Source organism: Periplaneta americana, chromosome 15, assembly GCF_040183065.1.
Source record: "Periplaneta americana isolate PAMFEO1 chromosome 15, P.americana_PAMFEO1_priV1, whole genome shotgun sequence".
Lineage (NCBI taxonomy): Eukaryota > Metazoa > Arthropoda > Insecta > Blattodea > Blattidae > Periplaneta > Periplaneta americana.
Genome location: NC_091131.1, coordinates 173,504,564 through 173,523,765, shown reverse-complemented (window position 1 = coordinate 173,523,765; position 19,202 = coordinate 173,504,564). Strand labels below are relative to the sequence as shown.

Genomic DNA, 19,202 nt, shown 5'->3' with positions numbered 1-19,202 from the left:
CGTCAAGGTCAGAAAAATGCGCTTGCTTTGACATCACTGACAAATATAAAACCAAAAGATCAGAAAACATATATTATGCTTAACAGAACCTAAATGTATCATAGCTGTAGCATATAATCACAGTAGCAACTTCGGTCCAAGGCTTTATAACATACCTTAATAGCTAAATTCTCAAATATACAATTTACTAATGCTCCTTATTTAAAAAATTAAATTAAAAATTGCTGTTTAGAGAGAAAATTTAAAGTTAAATTATTGTGATATGTTTTTTCTTGTTCTTTTTTCTTTTTTTACTTTTTACTCTGTTACAGTATTTAATAAAATATCTTAACGTTATGTGGAATGCCCTCTGAGCACGAGTATGTAAATTACTCTTTCTGGGGATGCTAGAATGTTATTATATAAAAAGCAATATGTATCTTTGGTGTGTGGATAAGCTTTAGGGCTTCTACTGCGTTGTCTTGGTGTTATTGGCTGACGTTTCGACCGCTGTGTTGTGGTCATCTTCAGAGCAGTTGTTGGATGCTCTGCTCTGAAGATGACCACAACACAGCAGTCGAAATGTCAGCCAATAACACCAAGACAACGCGGTAGAAGCCCTGAAGCTTATCCACACACCATGTACACCAGCCGCGGAAGCCTACGCAAACACTTAATATGTATCTTTGTTCTACGAGGGCTATTCATAAAGTAACCGTTTATTTCTTACAAACCTGTGAATGACATTACAGAATTGGGTTACAATACGTTTGAAATTGTACACTCTAATTTATTTTTCCACACAGTTCCCAGTCACATTGACACACTTGTCATAGCATTTGACGAGCTTTGAAATTCCGCAATCGTAGAATTCGGCCAACTTCCGACGCTGGTTTTCAACTCTTCGTCATCGTCAAAGCACTTCGAGCCAAGCCACGTCTTCATATGCATGAAGAGATGGTAATCGCTAGGCACCAAATCTGGGCTATAGGGAGGGTGATCCAATACTTCCAAGTTGAACTCTTGCAGTTTGGTCGCATTATGACGCACTGTATGCAGCCGGGCGTTGCCATGCAGGAAAATCACCCCAGAGCTCAACATGCCACGACGTTTGTTTTGATTGGCCCTTTTCAAGTTTGTTAGTGTGTTACAGTAACACTCAGCGTTAATTGTGGCATTCCTCTCCAAGAACTCCACTAGCAAAATTCCTTTTCTGTCCCAGAACACAGTTGCCATAGGTTTCCTCGTGGAAAGTGTTTGACGACACTTTGTGGGTTTTTTCGGGGAGTGAGTATGGCCCCACTGCATTGATTGAAGCTTTGTTTCTGCATTCACATACACACCCAAGTCTCATCTCCTGTCACAATCTGATCGAGAAAAGCATCGCCTTCTCTTTTGTAACGTTCATGAAAGGACAGTGCTGCTCCCATTTGCTGAGCCTTTTGTTTCTCAGAAAGAAGTTTAGGCACCTATCTGGCAGAAAGTTTCCAGTAGCCCAAATCTTTGGTAATCATTTTGTACAGAAGAGTACGACTAAACTGTGGAAAATCCCCACTCAGCTCTGACATGGGAAATCTGCGGTTTGCTCTAACCTTTTCGTCAACCAAACGAATCAGATCTGCATTCACGATACTCGGTCGACCACTTCTCTCTTCATCATGGACATTGGTTTGCCCATTTTTGAACATACAGCACCATCCAATTTTTAACAGTCTCCCGACTTCCGCATTTCTCTTCTCTTTGAGCCTTTTTCTACCTTATTTTTACATAATGTAAAAATTAATTGAAACATTTAATTTTCACATAGTTGAAGGTGATTTATATGATGGATTCTGTTGTTCCAGAGATGCATTGAAATGTGCAGCTAAGCTTATACAAAGAGTGTTTTCTTTTATGAACAGTAAGTGAACATATATGTACATACATTCATATATGAGGTCTCGCCATCCTCATTAAATAATCGAGACTACTATAGATACCTATTAATTTTGAGAAAAATTCGTTCCAGAACCGGGAATCGAACCCAGGACCTCTCAACTCTGCGTGCTGACCGCTCTTTCCAACTGAGCTATGCGGGACACAATCCACGGTGCCAGCCAAACTCTCCTCATTATATTATCATGGCCTACTACCTGCATTTTAGACATATACTGGTAAGTCATATATGCAGGAGCACATATTTAAATTACTTTATGGCCAATTTTAACAAGCTTGTTAACATTGATATATACCTATACTCACATATGAAGTCTCGCAATCCTCAGATGTCCGAAAAAGGAGAGCGACACTTTAATCAAATCAGAACTGCAAATCACAGTCAACTTCAATTACTCATGTAGGAAATTTTTACAATTTGTTTGAAACTATTACGCTAGGTAAAATATCTCAAAATACTTTAATTTAAGCCTAACTGCCAAAATGTAGAATAAAATTGTTTTTAGTACCGCTAACTGAATTGAATAATTTTTCAATTTTTTAGGTGAAATATTGTAGACCACTTAGTCTCCCATATTTTCTTCAAAAATAGTTGGCAACCCTAGAACCAATACTATTTCTACCCAAGTCTTCAACAGAAATCAGAGTGATAATTCCATGTGCTTGTGTAATGCTCGTACATGTTTTCCATCTATTAGGAATATTCACAATTTGTCGCATCTTCAAATAATTCTTTCGACATTCTGTAATATTCTGTGAATTTGTCTGGATGCTATGCTAACTCTACCAATAAAACATTACAAGCACCACGATTTTCAACCAATGAATCCAAAACCTACGCCTTTATCTTCGCATTTTTATTATTGCCTATAGCAGAAGATCTTCATCATCCGATGACTCCATACTGAATGCCTCATTAGATGAAATAACATGGCGTTATGTGTCACGCTCCATGTGCCATGCATCATGTTTCTTGCATCACCCAATGTGTAACGTGCCTAATCGATTTTATTCAAGCTATGGATTCAAGTTGCGCACCCAAATTATAAAGTACAGCCCACATAGGAATGCAGCAGGTTTACAGAATGAGCTTCGTCTGGTTGTAGTGTAATGTTTACTTTTCTGAATGTTACATATTTTTAAATACGAATGTTGTACTTATATTGTACAGGTGATATATTGTTGTTGGTCCAGTGTCTAGGCACTTGACAATAAGTCAATCGCTGTCTTGCACTCCAATATATTTGTAGGATGTTATCTTGTTCTAGCAATGCTTTGCATCCCTGGACATGTTTCACGTTCATTTCTTCATTTGCATCACACAATACACGGGCTGATGTATAAGAAATTCCTATCCTGTGCAGGTGGCTTGTCAAACAATCGTGACATGACTTGTTATCAACCTGATTTATGAGGCCCTTGAGGGATTATCTCGGGGTTAACTATTCAAAATTTCCAGGTTGTATCATTTGCTTCATCCGAATTATATTGTTTTGGGCAGATCTGAATTTACTTCTGATTAGTTGTTTTACAGAATAATTGTTATTGAATTGTTGTAAAATTTCAGTTTTCTTTTTAGCCAAAAGTCTACTGTTTCATTTCTTTCATGTCACAATGGGAAGGAAACAACTATTTTTTTTCTGTAGTTTAGTTAGATAACGCATCTTTTTTAAATCTTGTAGGCTATTTTAGCCTTTTTCGTGATCTGTTGTAAGATTATAGTCTGTATGGCTGCCCTTCAATCTGATAATTAGAATTTATTTACTCTTTCATACTTACTTACTGGCTTTCAAGGAACCTGGAGGTTCATTGCCACCCTCACATAATCACGCCATTGGTCCCTATCCTGAGCAAGATTAACCCAGTCTCTATCATCATATCCCACCTCCCTCAAATCCATTTTAATATTATCTTCCCATCTACGTCTCGGCCTACCCAAAGGTCTTTTTCCCTCCGGTCTCCCAACTAACACTCTATATGCATTTCTGATTCGCCCATATGTGATACATGCCCTGCCCATCTCAAACGTCTGGATTTAATGTTGCTGATTATGTCAGGTGAAGAATACAATGCGTGCAGCTCTGCGTTGTGTAACTTTCTCCATTCTCCTGTAACTTCATCCCTCTTCGCCCCAAATATTTTCCTAAGAACCTTATTCTCAAACACCCTTAATCTGTGTTCCTCTCTCAAAATGAGAGTCCAAGTTTCACAGCCATACAGAACAACCAGTAATATAACTCTTTATAAATTCTAACTTTCAGATTTTTGACAGCAGATTATATGACAAAAACTTCTCAACCGAATATATTAACAGGCATTTCCCATATTTATTCTGCGTTTAATTTCCTCCCCAGTGACATTTATATTTGTTACTGTATTTATTTAATCTATATAAGAGATTTTGCAAACATATATGTAAATAGACAGAAATCCATATAGAGTGTTAGTTGTGAGACCAGAGGGAAAAAGACCTTTGGTGAGGCCGAGACATAGATGGGGGGATAACATTAAAATGGATTTGAAGGAGGTGAGATATGATGGTAGAGACTGGATTAATCTTGCTCAGGATAGAGATCGATGGCATGCTTATGTGAGGGCGGCAATGAACCTCCAGGTTCTCTAAAAGCCATTTGTAAGGAATATGTAAACAGCAGTAACCTAAAAATTTGTTGTATATTCTCCGACAGAATAGTAAAATGAAAAGGCAGGACATATTCATCCCAGTTTCTGCACCTTTGAATATGATATAAGAGATCCATCCGTATAAATTTGTCAACACTCCATACGTGTGTATCTTGTCTCAATTGTTTCTATAGCCATAATCTTCAAACCTAGTTTATCTGAAGCCTACATATAATATTTGTTTGTAGTTTATAGACATTATTTCAATAGTTTCTTTAAAGCTGTTATGATATGTACTGAAAACTCACTTTACAACATTTTTTGGTGTGTTAAAATTGCATTAATATTACTGCCAGGATACAAATGAACGTATTTTTCATACTTGTTAAGTGTTTCGGAACCCTACGTAAGAAGTTGAATGTCTTAAGAGGAATGTGATGAAATAAAATGGTGAAGTGTTTGGCAGCGAAAATATATATTTTTCTTGTTTTGTTTTTTCCTCCCAATGTATAAAGACCATTATTTCGATACCAGTATGTAGATAATTTATATTTCATATGATATGCAAATACTTTCGTTCCTTCACAGTTTATGACATTGTCACACAGAATATATGATGTTTCTTTCAAATAATTCACAATTTAATGCACATTAATTTTATCATCCACTGTTTTATATGAAACTTTTCATAGCCGATTTTGGGAAAGTTATTGATTGAATTCCCAATATGCTCAGTCAGTTTAAGAGAGCAGTATATTATGATAATAGATGTTTGAAAGAATTTTAGTTTTGTCCTTTAAAGAGAAAATTTTGCACGAACAAATGTAACTTTTTTTCCTCAAAATACAAGGAGAAAATGGGGAATACAGGAACAAAGAAAATACGAGACGATCAAGGTGAAGACAGATGGACGGGCAGGCAGGCAGCCAGATAGATTAATTTTTTCCATAATATTCTTACAGTTGCTTTATAGCATAGAATATAGCCTAACATATCCAATTCTTACGTTTAACATATAAAAATGCAAATACGAAATATATGTTGTTGTTGTTTTCTAATGCCTTGCGTTTGACAATAAAGTCATTTGACCTCTTGCACTTCAATATTTTTCAAAGATATTATCATGGCCAGCCACTGAAGCCCATATATGGAGGTGTTCCGAATCCATTTCTTGGTTTGAATTGCACAATGGGCAGTTAGGGGACTGATATATTCCAATTGTATGCAGGATATGAAATATATACAGAATTAATACCGGTAGGCCTACCTTAATAACAATAACATATTATACAATGCAATATGTTTACCATTTAATAGTACTAAAATATTTACACAGTACAGTGAAACGTCAAGAATTCATCTACAGAATAAAAAATGTGAGATATTAAGTAATTTTTTAGTTATACCTTAAATAATGCAGGGTTTTGGTTATGATTCTTATGGCCAGTTTTTCCAAGTAATGTTTAATTTGGCCTAACAAATGTTAAATTAACAGCTGGTTTATTTTAAATGTTTTGTCAAGATGTTTTTAATTTTTTCAACATAATTTTGTTTAAAATAACCAACACTTAACTTTAACTGTTGTTAATACTATTCTAACTACTCAACAGCAGTTGGTAATGATTTTGCATATACAGGGTGTATCAAAAATACGTGTACAAACTTCAGGCATGGGTTCCTTACACCAAAAGAAGGAAAAAAGTTCATATGAACATATGTCCCATAATCCTTTGTTTCCCCGTTAGGAACTGTTCAACACATTGGTACACTCATAGTATGCCAACACACAAAACTCATAACCAATGCTCGAAATGTCCTCCTCTTGCTTCCAGACATGCATGCACTCATCGAATCATGGACTGTCGCACCCTTTCAAATACTCCGGGATGATGTTGAATGGTTTCGCAGGCTTCCGTGACACGTCGATGAAGAGTTTCTTGATCCGGGATGTCTGCTCCATAAACCAATTGTTTAAGGTGCCCCCAAAGATAAAAATCCAAAGGATTGAGGTCGGGAGAACGTGCTGGCCATTGAACTGGTCCTCCTCTGCCTGTCCATCTGTCATGGTAGACACCAGTCAGTGTATCTCGAACAAGGCGACTAAAATGTGCTGGAGCCCCATCATGCATGAACCACATGTTTTGTCTTATGTTCAGAGGCACATCTTCGTACAGTAATTCTGGAAGAGTGTTTGGATAAAGTCCCTGTAGATAGCACCTGTAAGACGTGCTGGTAGAACGTATGGACCTACCAGACAGTCGCCTACAATTCCAGCCCACACATTAATCCTAAATTGTTGCTGATGTCCAGCCTGAAATACAGCACGAGGATTCCGATCTGCCCATACGTGTTCATTGTGGAAATTGGTAATTCCATCTCTCCCAAACATTGCCTCGTCTGTAAACAAAACTGATGAGACAAACAATGGATTGACTATTTGTGCTAGAAACCATCGGCAAAAGTTCTCCCGTGGTGGATAATCGGCAGGCGAAAGGCCCTGCACACGTTGCGGATACAAGAGCTGCTCGTGAAGTACCCTCCATGCTGTACTGTGTGATGTACCAGTTGCCACAGCCAATTGTCTTGTACTGATACCTGGATCGTCTTTGGCACAGTGTAAAATGTCTTCTTCGAGGTTCGGCGTACGAACAACTCTTGGTCTTCCTCGATCACCAGTCTGTGGTGCAATGGTTCCTGTCTCAGCAACGCGACGATACACAGCAACAAAGGTTTGATGATTCGGTTGTCTTCAGTCTGGAAACGCCATCTGATACAGCTGTACAGCCTCGCGTCCATTACCATTCGCGCGACCATACATAAAAATGACGTCAGCCTGCTCACGAAATGAATATCGTCCTGCCATGGTTGAACGAAACACGTTAACTCACTCCACGTTCACAATTGCAACGTTGAAGACAGACTAATGACAAATGACACATGTAAACAAGTCTCCATGGCAACACTTCGCCATCTGCAGTCCATTTCTGCTACAACGAGTCACAGCCTTCTATGAATGAGTGCATAAAGAAATGAAGTTTTGAGGTTGGACCTCGAAGGCCGTTGAACGCAAACTTTTAGTAATAAATGAATAACGGGGAAACAAAGGATTATGGGACATATGTTCATATGAACTTTTTTCCTTCTTTTGGTGTAAGGAACCCATGCCTGAAGTTTGTACACGTATTTTTGATACACCCTGTATAAGACAACTTCTTATTGGCTGCTATTATTATTTAAATTCTGTACTTTAGAGTAAGTCATGAAACATGTGTAAAATCGTAACCTGTTACAGTAGCCATGAGTCATACAGTACAGAGAGTTGATAAATGAAAGTTGCATTGACTACTAATGAATAATAATAATTATTATAAGTATGGTTATATTTTATAATGCTAAATATGAATTTCTGTTTAGAAAAATCTCAGCATTATGACCACCAGGTGACAATAATTACACGAATGTGTGTAGTCAACTGTACACAAAACCCCGAGGAGAATTCCGTATGATATAAAATTCTCTAATTCAGGTCCATGTATAAATTATATGTAATTTCGTCCTAAAGAAGCAATTGCTGCTGAAACATTTTATTATTTACTCACTGTGTATTTTGAAGTACTATTGACATCGGCTATAGTTGAAGAGCCAGTAACATAGAATCTAGAGTTAATAGTAGCTGGTGAATTGGAACAAGTGGCCTATTTCTGTTTGTAGGATATTCAGATCTGACTTCAATTTCTTGCCACGTTAAGACCGCACATTTCCTCAATATTAAATGGATAATAGCTCAGCATCGAAATAAGCGTCAGTATGATAATCAGTTGACTTATGAAGATTATCTTTCCTATATTAATATTCCAAAATATCTTTTAAATTATATATTACCAGTCTTTTTTTTTTCTATTTATTTATTTATTGTCGCTTTAACTTCTAACAAAAGTCATATCGCGACACGAATTAATTTTAACAATATATAACAATTACCAGTCTTATGGCTGGTTTCACAAAGCTTCATTAAGGTTTTAATGATTCATTAATTTATTTACTGGTTCATTAAATCATTTTTATATCTCACCAAGCATCTTTAGCCTAACGAACCAGTAAAACTATCATTAAATTTAGTGATAGTAATTTCCGTCTTTAAATTTTTAATTATTCATTAGTTGCAATATAAAATGCGGAACGTTTCGACGCAGAATTGTTATATCTGGAACTGCTCGAAAATTAAGAGTCAAATGGAGATAATATTAACCATTTAAAAACCGATCATTTTAAAAATTTGAATGACACAAAAATTCACAAAAGATACCACGTCACGAAGATCGTAGTACCGGTACTCAAAATTTTAGAAGAAACTGATCATAGGTTAGAATATCATAAAAACAGCTGAGACAAAGCTGAAACTAGTCAACTAAGTAGCATACAACTGAGTTTTATTTTAAGACATGAAAGTGATTATTATAACTACTTACCGGTACCTAAGAAATATTAGTAAATTAATACATAATGTGCATTCAAACATAACAAAACTTAATTGGTATATTAACTTTCATTTATTAGAATTATATTATAGCTAGCGATAAGATATGTTTGCACTGGCTTTAAAACAGAAGCGAAAGAGCTGGATTCTTGGAATTTATAATCGTTTTCTTTCCGATGGAAATTTTATTTTCCAGCAGGATAATCACCCCGCGCACACCACCATAAACGTTCAAAGACGGTTCACGGAAAAGCATGAAAAAGAGGAGGATTGACAAATATCGAGACATCCCACCTCAAAATCCAGATCAGTTCTGGGATCAAGTTCTGGCTACCTGGAAAGATTTCGCTAAGGACCAGAACTATTTCCGAGATCTGGTGGACTCAATGCCCCGAAAATTCCAGGGAGTGATAGACGCCGGTGGCATGTGGATGAAGTATTAGATCCACATGTGCATTTATTTTATTTTTCTTTAATTTGTTCGTTTATCTTTGTTTTATTTCGGGAAGAAAATTGATCTCCCAAGAGTTTTTTAAATTCTCCTAGTGGAGCCAGAGTTGCGAAATAATTCGTTCCAGTACACAAAATTAAAAAAATGAAGAAAGGTAACATGTATAAAAATTAGTTATATTAATAAAAAAAAAAAGTTATCGCTGAGAATTGAACACGGGCCCCCGGCATAGCAATCCAACTCGCTACTGACTACTCCATCGAGGAGTCATGGCGTAACTAGCGTGACGAGGCACATATAGCTACTCGGCTTGAAGTCTAGGGGAAGAGTGCACATACAAACGTACTCGTGAAAATATTTTAATGTTCAGTACTAGCTAATGTTTCATTTGGACTGATTTACTGAAGCTTGGTGAAACCGGCCCTTACTGTAAACATTCCTCAAAGAGAAACATAACATGTTATTTTCACAACTTTTGTCTGAACAGCTGTGGTGTTATCCGCCATGTTTAACTGTTTGTTAAATGAGTTAACGGCCTGAAATCCTACATTTAAAGTTAACAAACGGTTAAGAATCTGTTAGGCCAAACTGGTGTTGAACAAATGGAAAAACTGTATTTAACAAACTGTTGAAGATTTAACAGTCGTTAAGTGTTCTAACAATACTTGGACAAACCGGCCATTAATGTCTTCAGGAAGACCATTGAAAATTTTTATTGCCATGTAACGTACTCCCCTTTGATAGCATGATAAATTTGATGATGGTGTATGAAAATCATTCTTTCTGCGGGTATTTGTGCTATGTATGGTTGAATTAGTTAGAAAATTTTCTTCATTACATAAGAATAAATTTATTAATGAGTATATGTACTGATTTGTTAAGTCCAGAATCTCTCATTAAAAAAAATGGTCTACACGATTCTCTAGCCTTTGCTCCAATTATTATTCTAATTGCTAAGGAGATAAGGAGAACAAGTGTGGGTTATTTATAATAATAATAATAATAATAATAATTATTATTATTATTATTATTACTACTTTTTATTTATTCTGGTAAGGTTAAGGCCATCAGGCCTTCTCTTCCACTCCATCAGGACAGTGACAGTTAATTCCAGAGTTAGTCCACCATTGTGAGTGAGGGGTTAGCGAGCCTAACTCCGAACCCAGCAGGCACGGGTTCGATTCTTGGTCAGGACGAATTGCCTGGGTGAAGTTTTTTCAAGGTTTTTCCCTCACCCCTATGGATGAATATCAGGTAACTTTATCAGACAATTGGAACCCCATTCAACTACGCCACTTCCTTTTCTCCCCTATCATCCTTTCATTCATCATCCCGTAACTTCTTCTGGTTTTCAGATCGCTCTACAGGCGGCCCTTCGAAGCTCCTGGCTCTCTCGACTGGCCTCTGTGGATTGTATTCAAGTGTTTGTTACCATTATCTCATTCGCAATGAGTCCAAGTTCTCCATGTTTTTCGAGGTTATACAGGGGCGTATTTTGCGGGCTACTGGCGGTAGCCCAAGGAAATTACAAAAGAAAAAGTTTATAATATAACATAATGTAATAATTTTGTATTATTAGTTTTACCATAGTAATTAAAATTAAAGTAATTGTTAGATATATTTTGTGTAATAATAGGGTCAGCGGTAGCCCAAACCCTTTAACCAGTATACGCCACTGAGGTTATATCCTATTTGAATACCTGGATCCTTCAACAACTGTATTCTTGCAATGTATCCATCATTAAATGTGAGTACAGCATCTAGTATACTAAGTTCCAACGTTGACATACCAACAGACACATTTTTGGAACTCAGTGCCAAACAACATTATTAAATTATTCATTAGTATTCTGAGTTCTTCATCAGAATGGGCAAAATTTTGAAACACAGGCTTTATGAAGCATTAATTTTACTATAAAACAAGCCAAACCACAGCCTTCTAAGACAATTAGTTCCTGAGATAATAATTTTTTTTTTGTGAAGAGTGGTAAATTTTTTCTCTAAAACACAAATACACTAATATTTTTTAAAAATATGTTTAAAATAGTAAATATTAGAATATTTTAATAAACCGAACACCAAATTAAGCAGAATTAATCATACTTACTTACTGGCTTTTAAGGAACCCGAAGGTTCATTGCTGCCCTCACATAAGCCCGCCATTGGTCCCTATCCTGAGCAAGATTAATCCAGTCTTTATCATCATACCCCACCTCCCTCAAATCCATTTTAATATTATCTTCCCATCTACGTCTTGGTCTCCCCAAAGGTCTTTTTCCCTCCGGCCTCCCAACTAACACTCTATATGCATTTCTGGATTTGCCCATATGTGCTACATCCCCTGCCCATCTCAAACGTCTGGATTTAATGTTCCTAATTATGTCAGGTGAAGAATACAATGCGTTAAAATGTTAATTTATTTTCTCCTTAATTTAATAATTCTGGCCATGGCTTCAACCATTCCCACTTCTAACGCTTTTTATGACAGTATGGTCTCATTCTGAATCTCATGTAAACACTTCCCATCATGAGAGTGAACTATAGCAACTCTCATGAGAGAACTGTCACTGTGTAAAAGAGGCTTTAATCTATGTAGTGTAAAGTAGGTTCACTTTGTGTTTCTCAATGTACCCTAACTGACAACTCAAGTAGTGTTAGCTACCAGGGATTTCTCAGTTATTTGTTCTATAGACCATTTACCACAGAAATCCCATGGCAGTGGTCTTCTGGAAAATGATAGGTACAATGTAATAGATTTCCATTGATTTCTGCAATAGCCATAAGGATGATTGTGTCAATTATGAAGCAATTGTGAAATGACAGCACAGGAAAAGAGAATATTCTGGTAAAACTTAATCCGACATCATCATTGTCCTTATAAATTTTACTTAGACTTGCCTGTATTGGAAAGTCTGTGCTCTAGTTGTTTGGGAATGAAACATCAGATTCATCTCACATCTCCTGAAAAGAAGATTCTGAAATGTTGTACCTTTCAGCCATAATAATTCCAAGCTATAGGTGTAACTTGGTGCTTAGTATTTTTGAATAGGGATTGGATTTCTGTAACATGTCATATTTTTATAAGCTTAAGTTAAATTAAACATATTGCCCATTGTGCAACTCAAACCAAGAAATGGATTCGGAACACCTCAGAATCTGTGCTTCAGTGGCTAGTCATGATAATATCTTTGAAAAATATTGGAGTGCAAGAGGTCAAATGACTTTATTGTCAAACGCCTGGCATTAGAAAACAACAACAACAACATATTTCTAGCTTTTCTAAACATGTCACGGTGTTTATTGATTATAAAAATGCATATTTTACTATTAAGTCATATTTGATCAAAAATGGGAGAAAGACATATTTTTATTTATTTATTACAAAAAAATAGTTTTTCAATGCATATCAGCACACTGCGGATTGACTGGCAATGATGCTACTGATTATCTTGCCAAAAAGGGCTGTGGTACTATTCAGAAACCTGCTACACAATTATCCTATTATACAACAAAAAAAATGATTACTTCACAATACCACAAAATTATAACAAATCATCATCTCCAAATTTCAAAAAATAAAAGGTGCGAATCTGTCTCAACCCAAAACGTCCCTGGACACCCAAGGAAGAATGCAGTTGCAATTTTTAGACTGTTTACGGACCATGACTGCTTGGCCAAGCATCTCCACAGGATTGGAATATCTCCTTCACCATTCTGCCCCTTATGTGATCTTCAAGAGGAAATGCATCAAAATCATCTTCAGCACTGCCCAGCCACTATCAACTTAGTGTCCTTGAGTGAAAAATACTGGAGAGCGAGAGAATTAATGATTTCGTTGTCAGAAATTCAGCATTAGCAAACAACAACAACAACAGTTATTTATTACAATAGTTTTAACAGTTCTCCAAACATGTTTTGTGTCAATAATGGCACGAGATTTTGTTTACATTTGGCTATTTATTTAGATTTATTTTCTTTAGAAATATTTTGTGGTTCAATGAAGTTTGAAGATAACTGGATTCGCCAGCAGTAAGTTGTCAAAACACAAAGGACAAAAGAATGTTAGGATGGATTATGGTCAAATTGTTGCTGATCGGTCTCACCTTCATCCTCTTCACCCCTTCCAAACATGTGACACTTAAGAGGTTCTAATTCTAGTGTTGCCATAACAGTCAGTGACTCTGTTAACATAGCTGTAACAAAATTAGTCATGCAAGGACAGACATTGGATATTTTTCATCTGTCTTCTACCCCTGCTATTTTTATAGGCTGAACTGTTTGCTATGGCCAGTATAAAGAGTTAATATTCCCGAAAACAATTTTGTAGAACAGCCAATACAGAGTTTTTAAAGTAATTTTTAGGCTATATTTAATTTTTGCCATATTTTAGTATTCTTATGATATAAGTGCATAGATATTTCCAGAGTTTGTAGTAATAGAAATCCGAGCCCTACTGCTGATTATAAGCACTTTTGGTGGTCTAGTCACTACCAGTGGTCACAGGAGAGTCAAATCCTAGCAATTCCTCATCATAGAATGTTGAGTTCAGTGTTTAGAGAAGGCTCTATGGCCTTAACTCTGCCAGGTTAAATAAAACCATTATTATTTTTATTATTACTATTCATTCTCTTTTGCTGTCTCAGTCCCTTGTCAACAGAATTCTCTACTCAAATATTAGGAACTACCAGACAATAACTACTTTCAAGAATAGGCTAAGCAATTTCTTACGAACATAGTCAAATTGAAGTTATAATTATTGTAATCATGTGATTGAGTTTAATTATTTCATTATATTGTAGGTATAATAATAATAGTAATATATTATTATTATTATTATTATTATTATTATTATTATTATTATTATTATTTACTATTACATAATTATTTTATTGGTATTTTGGGATGACAAAAGAAACTGTTTTTATTGTATTACATTAATGATTAGGTTTTTTTACCTATTTTTTTCCTTGCTTCTAACTCCTAATTTCTTCAATACTTTTCCGAATCATGATCATAGGAGCTATGTGAATTCTGTTGAACCTAAAAAAAACCTAAATTGGACCTTAGTACCTAAAAAACCTAAATCATTGTTGATAAGCATTGTCCTGTATTTACTGCGTTATATATGTTATATATATATATATATATATATATATATATATATATATATATATATATATACATTTTTTTTAAGTAATATCAGTACATTTCGAGATACGAGTAAAGAGAGAGAGAGGAAAGAACACTCTCGATGTGGAGGAGGCTGCCTCAATCCCTAAGGCAAAACCTCTACTTAGCAGTGATAACATCTATACATCTATGACTCCCTTGCTTTCCTCAAGGCAAATTTCAGCGACCTTCCAGAATATATTGAGTACTTGGAATCTTCGTTGTTACAACCGAAAGATGCAATTGGTGTCACTGACTCTTTTCTACAGAAAGAAGTACCAGGACCCATGGGTGAAGCCATCACATTAAAACTGAAGAAAGTATTGCAGAGGAATCCAGGGTTTGAAAAAGTGAAAAATGTGTGCTCAGTTCTCCAGGGGGAAAAGCTTCAATTGTCAGTTACTGTGGGTACCTGCTGCAGTGGCAGCGATGAAATTTGCACCTTTGACATCATGTGCTGTCAAAAAACTTTTTTCGTTCTTGTATTTTGAGAGGCAATAGAAAACGTCGAGAATCTTGAAAAGTATTTAGTCATATATTGCAACCAGGAACAGTACAAGTAAATAATGTTCTTTTGTTTGTTTGTTACTTTTTAAAATAATTCTTGATCAAGTCTGAACAAATTGAATTCAAAAGTTGTGTGCACTGTACTTTTTATCTATTAAATTGAAATTTATATTGTTATATGAAGGCAAATTATATTAGATAAAATGTTAATTGTTATAGTAATTTATTCAAACTACAAATAATGTTAAAGGGGAAGGAGCAAAAATTTCGAATCTTATCAATTTTGTTAAATAGTTTGGTTCTTGAAAAGGTCAGGTTCGTGGTCCATGTTGCCTTAATAAATATATATTTATGTTTTAAGAATAACTGTAAGGATACATTTTTAATGATTGGAGAGTTTTTGTGATCCCTTTCACAAATTGGACATAAAACCTAATTCACTTATTCCAAAAACCTAAAATGGTCTTTTTAAAAACCTAAAAATCTGGTACCTATTAATGATGTATTATGTAGCTATTCTGTTATATTAATTATGTTTTGTTTACAGCAGTGTACTAATTTTATATCATACTGATTGAGTGGAACAGAAGGATGAATGTCCTTAATTCTGTCAATTAAAATAAAACATTACATTACATAAAAGAATGGGTAATTTGGAAAAATTTTAGTTGAAATTAAATTTTTAATTATTTTAAGAGTCGGCCTGGTGGCACAGTCAGCAGAGTGCTGGTTTTCTGTGTCCGAGGTTCCTTAAATGTGAAAGGCTCATGTCAATAGATTTACTGGCATATAAAAGAACTCTTGTGGGACAAAATTCCAGCACACCGGCTGTCCTGATATAACCTCGGAAGTTGCGAGTGTCATGAAATAAAACATATTTTTTTTTATTATTTCTAGAATTTTGGTAACTTGTAATTATTATTTATTGCATTTATGTTCATTTCAGATTGAGGATTCAGAACGTAAAATTGTCAAGAAAGAGAGTAGATCAGCAATAAATTATGATGATGCATTGGACATGTATGCTGAAGACTTTGATGAAAAGGAAAAAGTGAGACTTGAAAAGAAAAAGGAAGGAGTATCTAGTGCTGGTACAGGAGAAGAAAATGGAAATAGAGTTGATGATACATCCAGAAGTGCACACAAAGAGAGCGAAGGTATTTATAATGCTGTAATACCGTAGTCAGGCATTCAAATTTATAATAATAGTAGAGTGATAATGTTGGTGTGTGTTCGTGTGTACATACATGCACATGTGAGTGTGCATGTGTTTTCTTTTGTTCAACTGCTGTAACTGCTGTATGCCATCAGAATTTTTATATCTCTCAGTGCTTAAGATCTGTCTGAAACGTTTAGAGGCACTAATTTAAAAAAAAAAATAGCATATATCATAGTGAGGATCATTTAAGAGCAGTTCTTAAATGGCTGATTTGGCTGTCTCTTCAGTATTGACAACTAATACCAGATATCACCAAAGAGGGTAAAATCACAATGCCTTGTACTATAATAATAATAATAATAATAATAATAATAATAATAATAATAATAATAATAATAATAATAATAATAATAATAATAATAATAATCATTATCATCATCATCAAGCTGCGGATTTTTAGGCACTAAAAACAGTTGAAATGGCAGGTAAAATAGGCATTCAAAATTCTAAAATAGGCATTTAAAAAGGCACTAACAAATTTCTAATTCCCAATGCCTAACACGACCATAGCATAGCATTATACACTACTTTCTATAGTAATGTCATTATGGCAGTGAATAATTAAATATTCGTCCAAATGTTGTACTGAGAACTGGTGTCTATTGTCTGTAAGAATGTTCTTAAATTGGGAGAAACTCCCTTCCACTTCACATGAAGTGATGGGGCAATACTTCAGGGATCCAGTCTCAGCTGGGAACCAAACCAGTGGGAACGCAGTAATGTCAATGTATATTCAAATCAGTGCTTCTGATGACTTTTGCTTTGGCATATCTCCATGGTATATTTCACGTATTATAGCAGAAAACCCAACTCCATACTCAATTCACAAACTCACAAAACGGATACACAGTTTGAAACAATTACCCTAGTCAACTACCTCATGCAGCTCTCGAAATACATTTTTTCTTATTGGTTGATTTTAAATTATTCGATTTCTCCGCTCTCTGGTGGCAGTAAAACGTAACACACAGAATGATTGATAATTCTATATCACTTCCCTCTGCTAATAAGAAAGAAACAAATTACAGATTCAAAAACTATCGATAGAATGGTCAGTAAATTCAAGTATAATATATAATACGGATATTTAGGCAACTTTTAGGCATTTATAAGCAAATAGGCATTTACTAGTGAAATAGGCAGTTAAAGGCACTATAGAATTCGCATATAATTCTCACAATGTCTTAAAGTGAATATGTAACCTAAAATCTTCCGCCTTCAGGTGAAGGATTAAAATAGGCATATAGGCATAAATCCGCAGCTTAATAATAATAATAATAATAATAATAATAATAATAATAATAATAATAATAATAATATAGTATTAACAATAACGATGTCTTGCTTATGTACAGTAGTGGCAAAAAAAAAACAGGACTGACCCTTGTAGCTGATTTCAGAGCCTTGTTCACTCCAGAGCACGATAGGCTGGTAACTAAGACTTTCGTGGTCCGAATTCTGCCTGGGAAGGAAACTTTTTTTTTTTTGTTCCTTATTCAGATTTATTCCTAATACTTTTCGATTGCTGGTAAAATTCATGTTCTGGAAATAATAAGTTAATTAAGAGTAAAATATCACTGCAATCGAAAAGTATTGGGAATAAATTTGAATAAGGAGCAAAAAAGAGTTTCCTTCCCAAACAGGATTCGAACCACGGAAGTCTTAGTTGCCAGTCTATCGTGTTCTGTAGTGAACAAAGCTCTGAAATCAGTTGCAAGGGTCGGTCTGGTTTTTTTTTTGCCACTACTGCACTTATTTACCACATCTCATCTTTATGTTGGGAGGTGTTTTGTAAATGATTCAATAATTTGTGAAAGAGTATATTTTTCTCCTGTACCTCTCGCACATCATGTTGATAATTAGTAGATTAATATGATCTAATGTTTTATTTTCAAAAGGAAAATATTTTACAAGTTTTTGGGCATTGAATCTTAGTTGTCTTGGCTAGGTAATAGGTACTGTTTGGTTTCCCTAAAGTTTGCAGCATTTACTCATAGAGAGATGAGCTGTTAATGTATGTTTTTCAAGGAGCTATTGTTGAAGAAATGTTTTGAGGGTCTGCACTGTTAATTCCAGGATCAAGGAACTTTTTAGTCTGTACTATATTCTTTCTGCCATTTATTTTCAGTAGTTCGGGTTAATAATTAATCTTACAGTTCAAGTGAATATTTTGACTTAGAAATGTCACAGTTGTTTTGAAACTTAAAAATTAAGACATTAACTCATCTGTAACATCCATGACAAAATGTGTGTAACTTCCGTGACGTGAAAGAAATAGCTATAAAATATTTAGCGATTATGTTTTTGTGAACTAATTGGACGTCATGAGATTTGCATAGCTTTCACATGGACATTATGAGCATGAATATCTTTTTGCTTGAGACAGAGACTTGAGTTTTACACTTTTTGTTAATAAGGTGTGAAGTGAGTTCACAAACCTTGTAACATCTGTGATGGAACCTTTTCTTTATTTTCTGCAATAATAATAAATATTATTCAACAACCTTTTTTTCTGTAAAATGATACTGATCGTCTAAATTGATTCTAATAATAAAAATTGACAAAGGTCACTTCATTTTCAATATATAGAGTTTGAAAATAGTATAAGAAATGTAACATCTGTGACAACTGGAATGGCTGTTATCAGAATTTCTCAGTGTTGTAAATTTGAAGTTACTTGAACTTAACATTGTATTTAATGCATTATTTTAATTCAGAGTTTCCCAAACTTTTTTGAAGTGGGGACCACTTTTTTAAGTCGGAACAGTTCCGCAGATCACCTTACTCTTGTTCCCTTCGAAAGTAAATTTATTATTTTTGTAGCATATTTTAATACCAGTATG

At 34.9% G+C, this 19,202-nt stretch overlaps 1 protein-coding gene across 4 annotated transcripts in view; it reads left to right on the top strand.

Moving 5' to 3' along the window:
• The window catches only part of LOC138715542 (uncharacterized), a 93,754-nt gene that overhangs the window by 40,499 nt on the left and 34,053 nt on the right, over positions 1–19,202 (top strand). For all 4 annotated transcript variants that reach the window (XM_069848592.1, XM_069848591.1, XM_069848594.1 and 1 more), the window contains 2 exons: positions 1,988–2,132; positions 16,087–16,297. In XM_069848592.1, the coding sequence (XP_069704693.1) occupies positions 1,988–2,132; positions 16,087–16,297 (356 nt within the window). The remainder of the gene's footprint in view (positions 1–1,987; positions 2,133–16,086; positions 16,298–19,202) is intronic.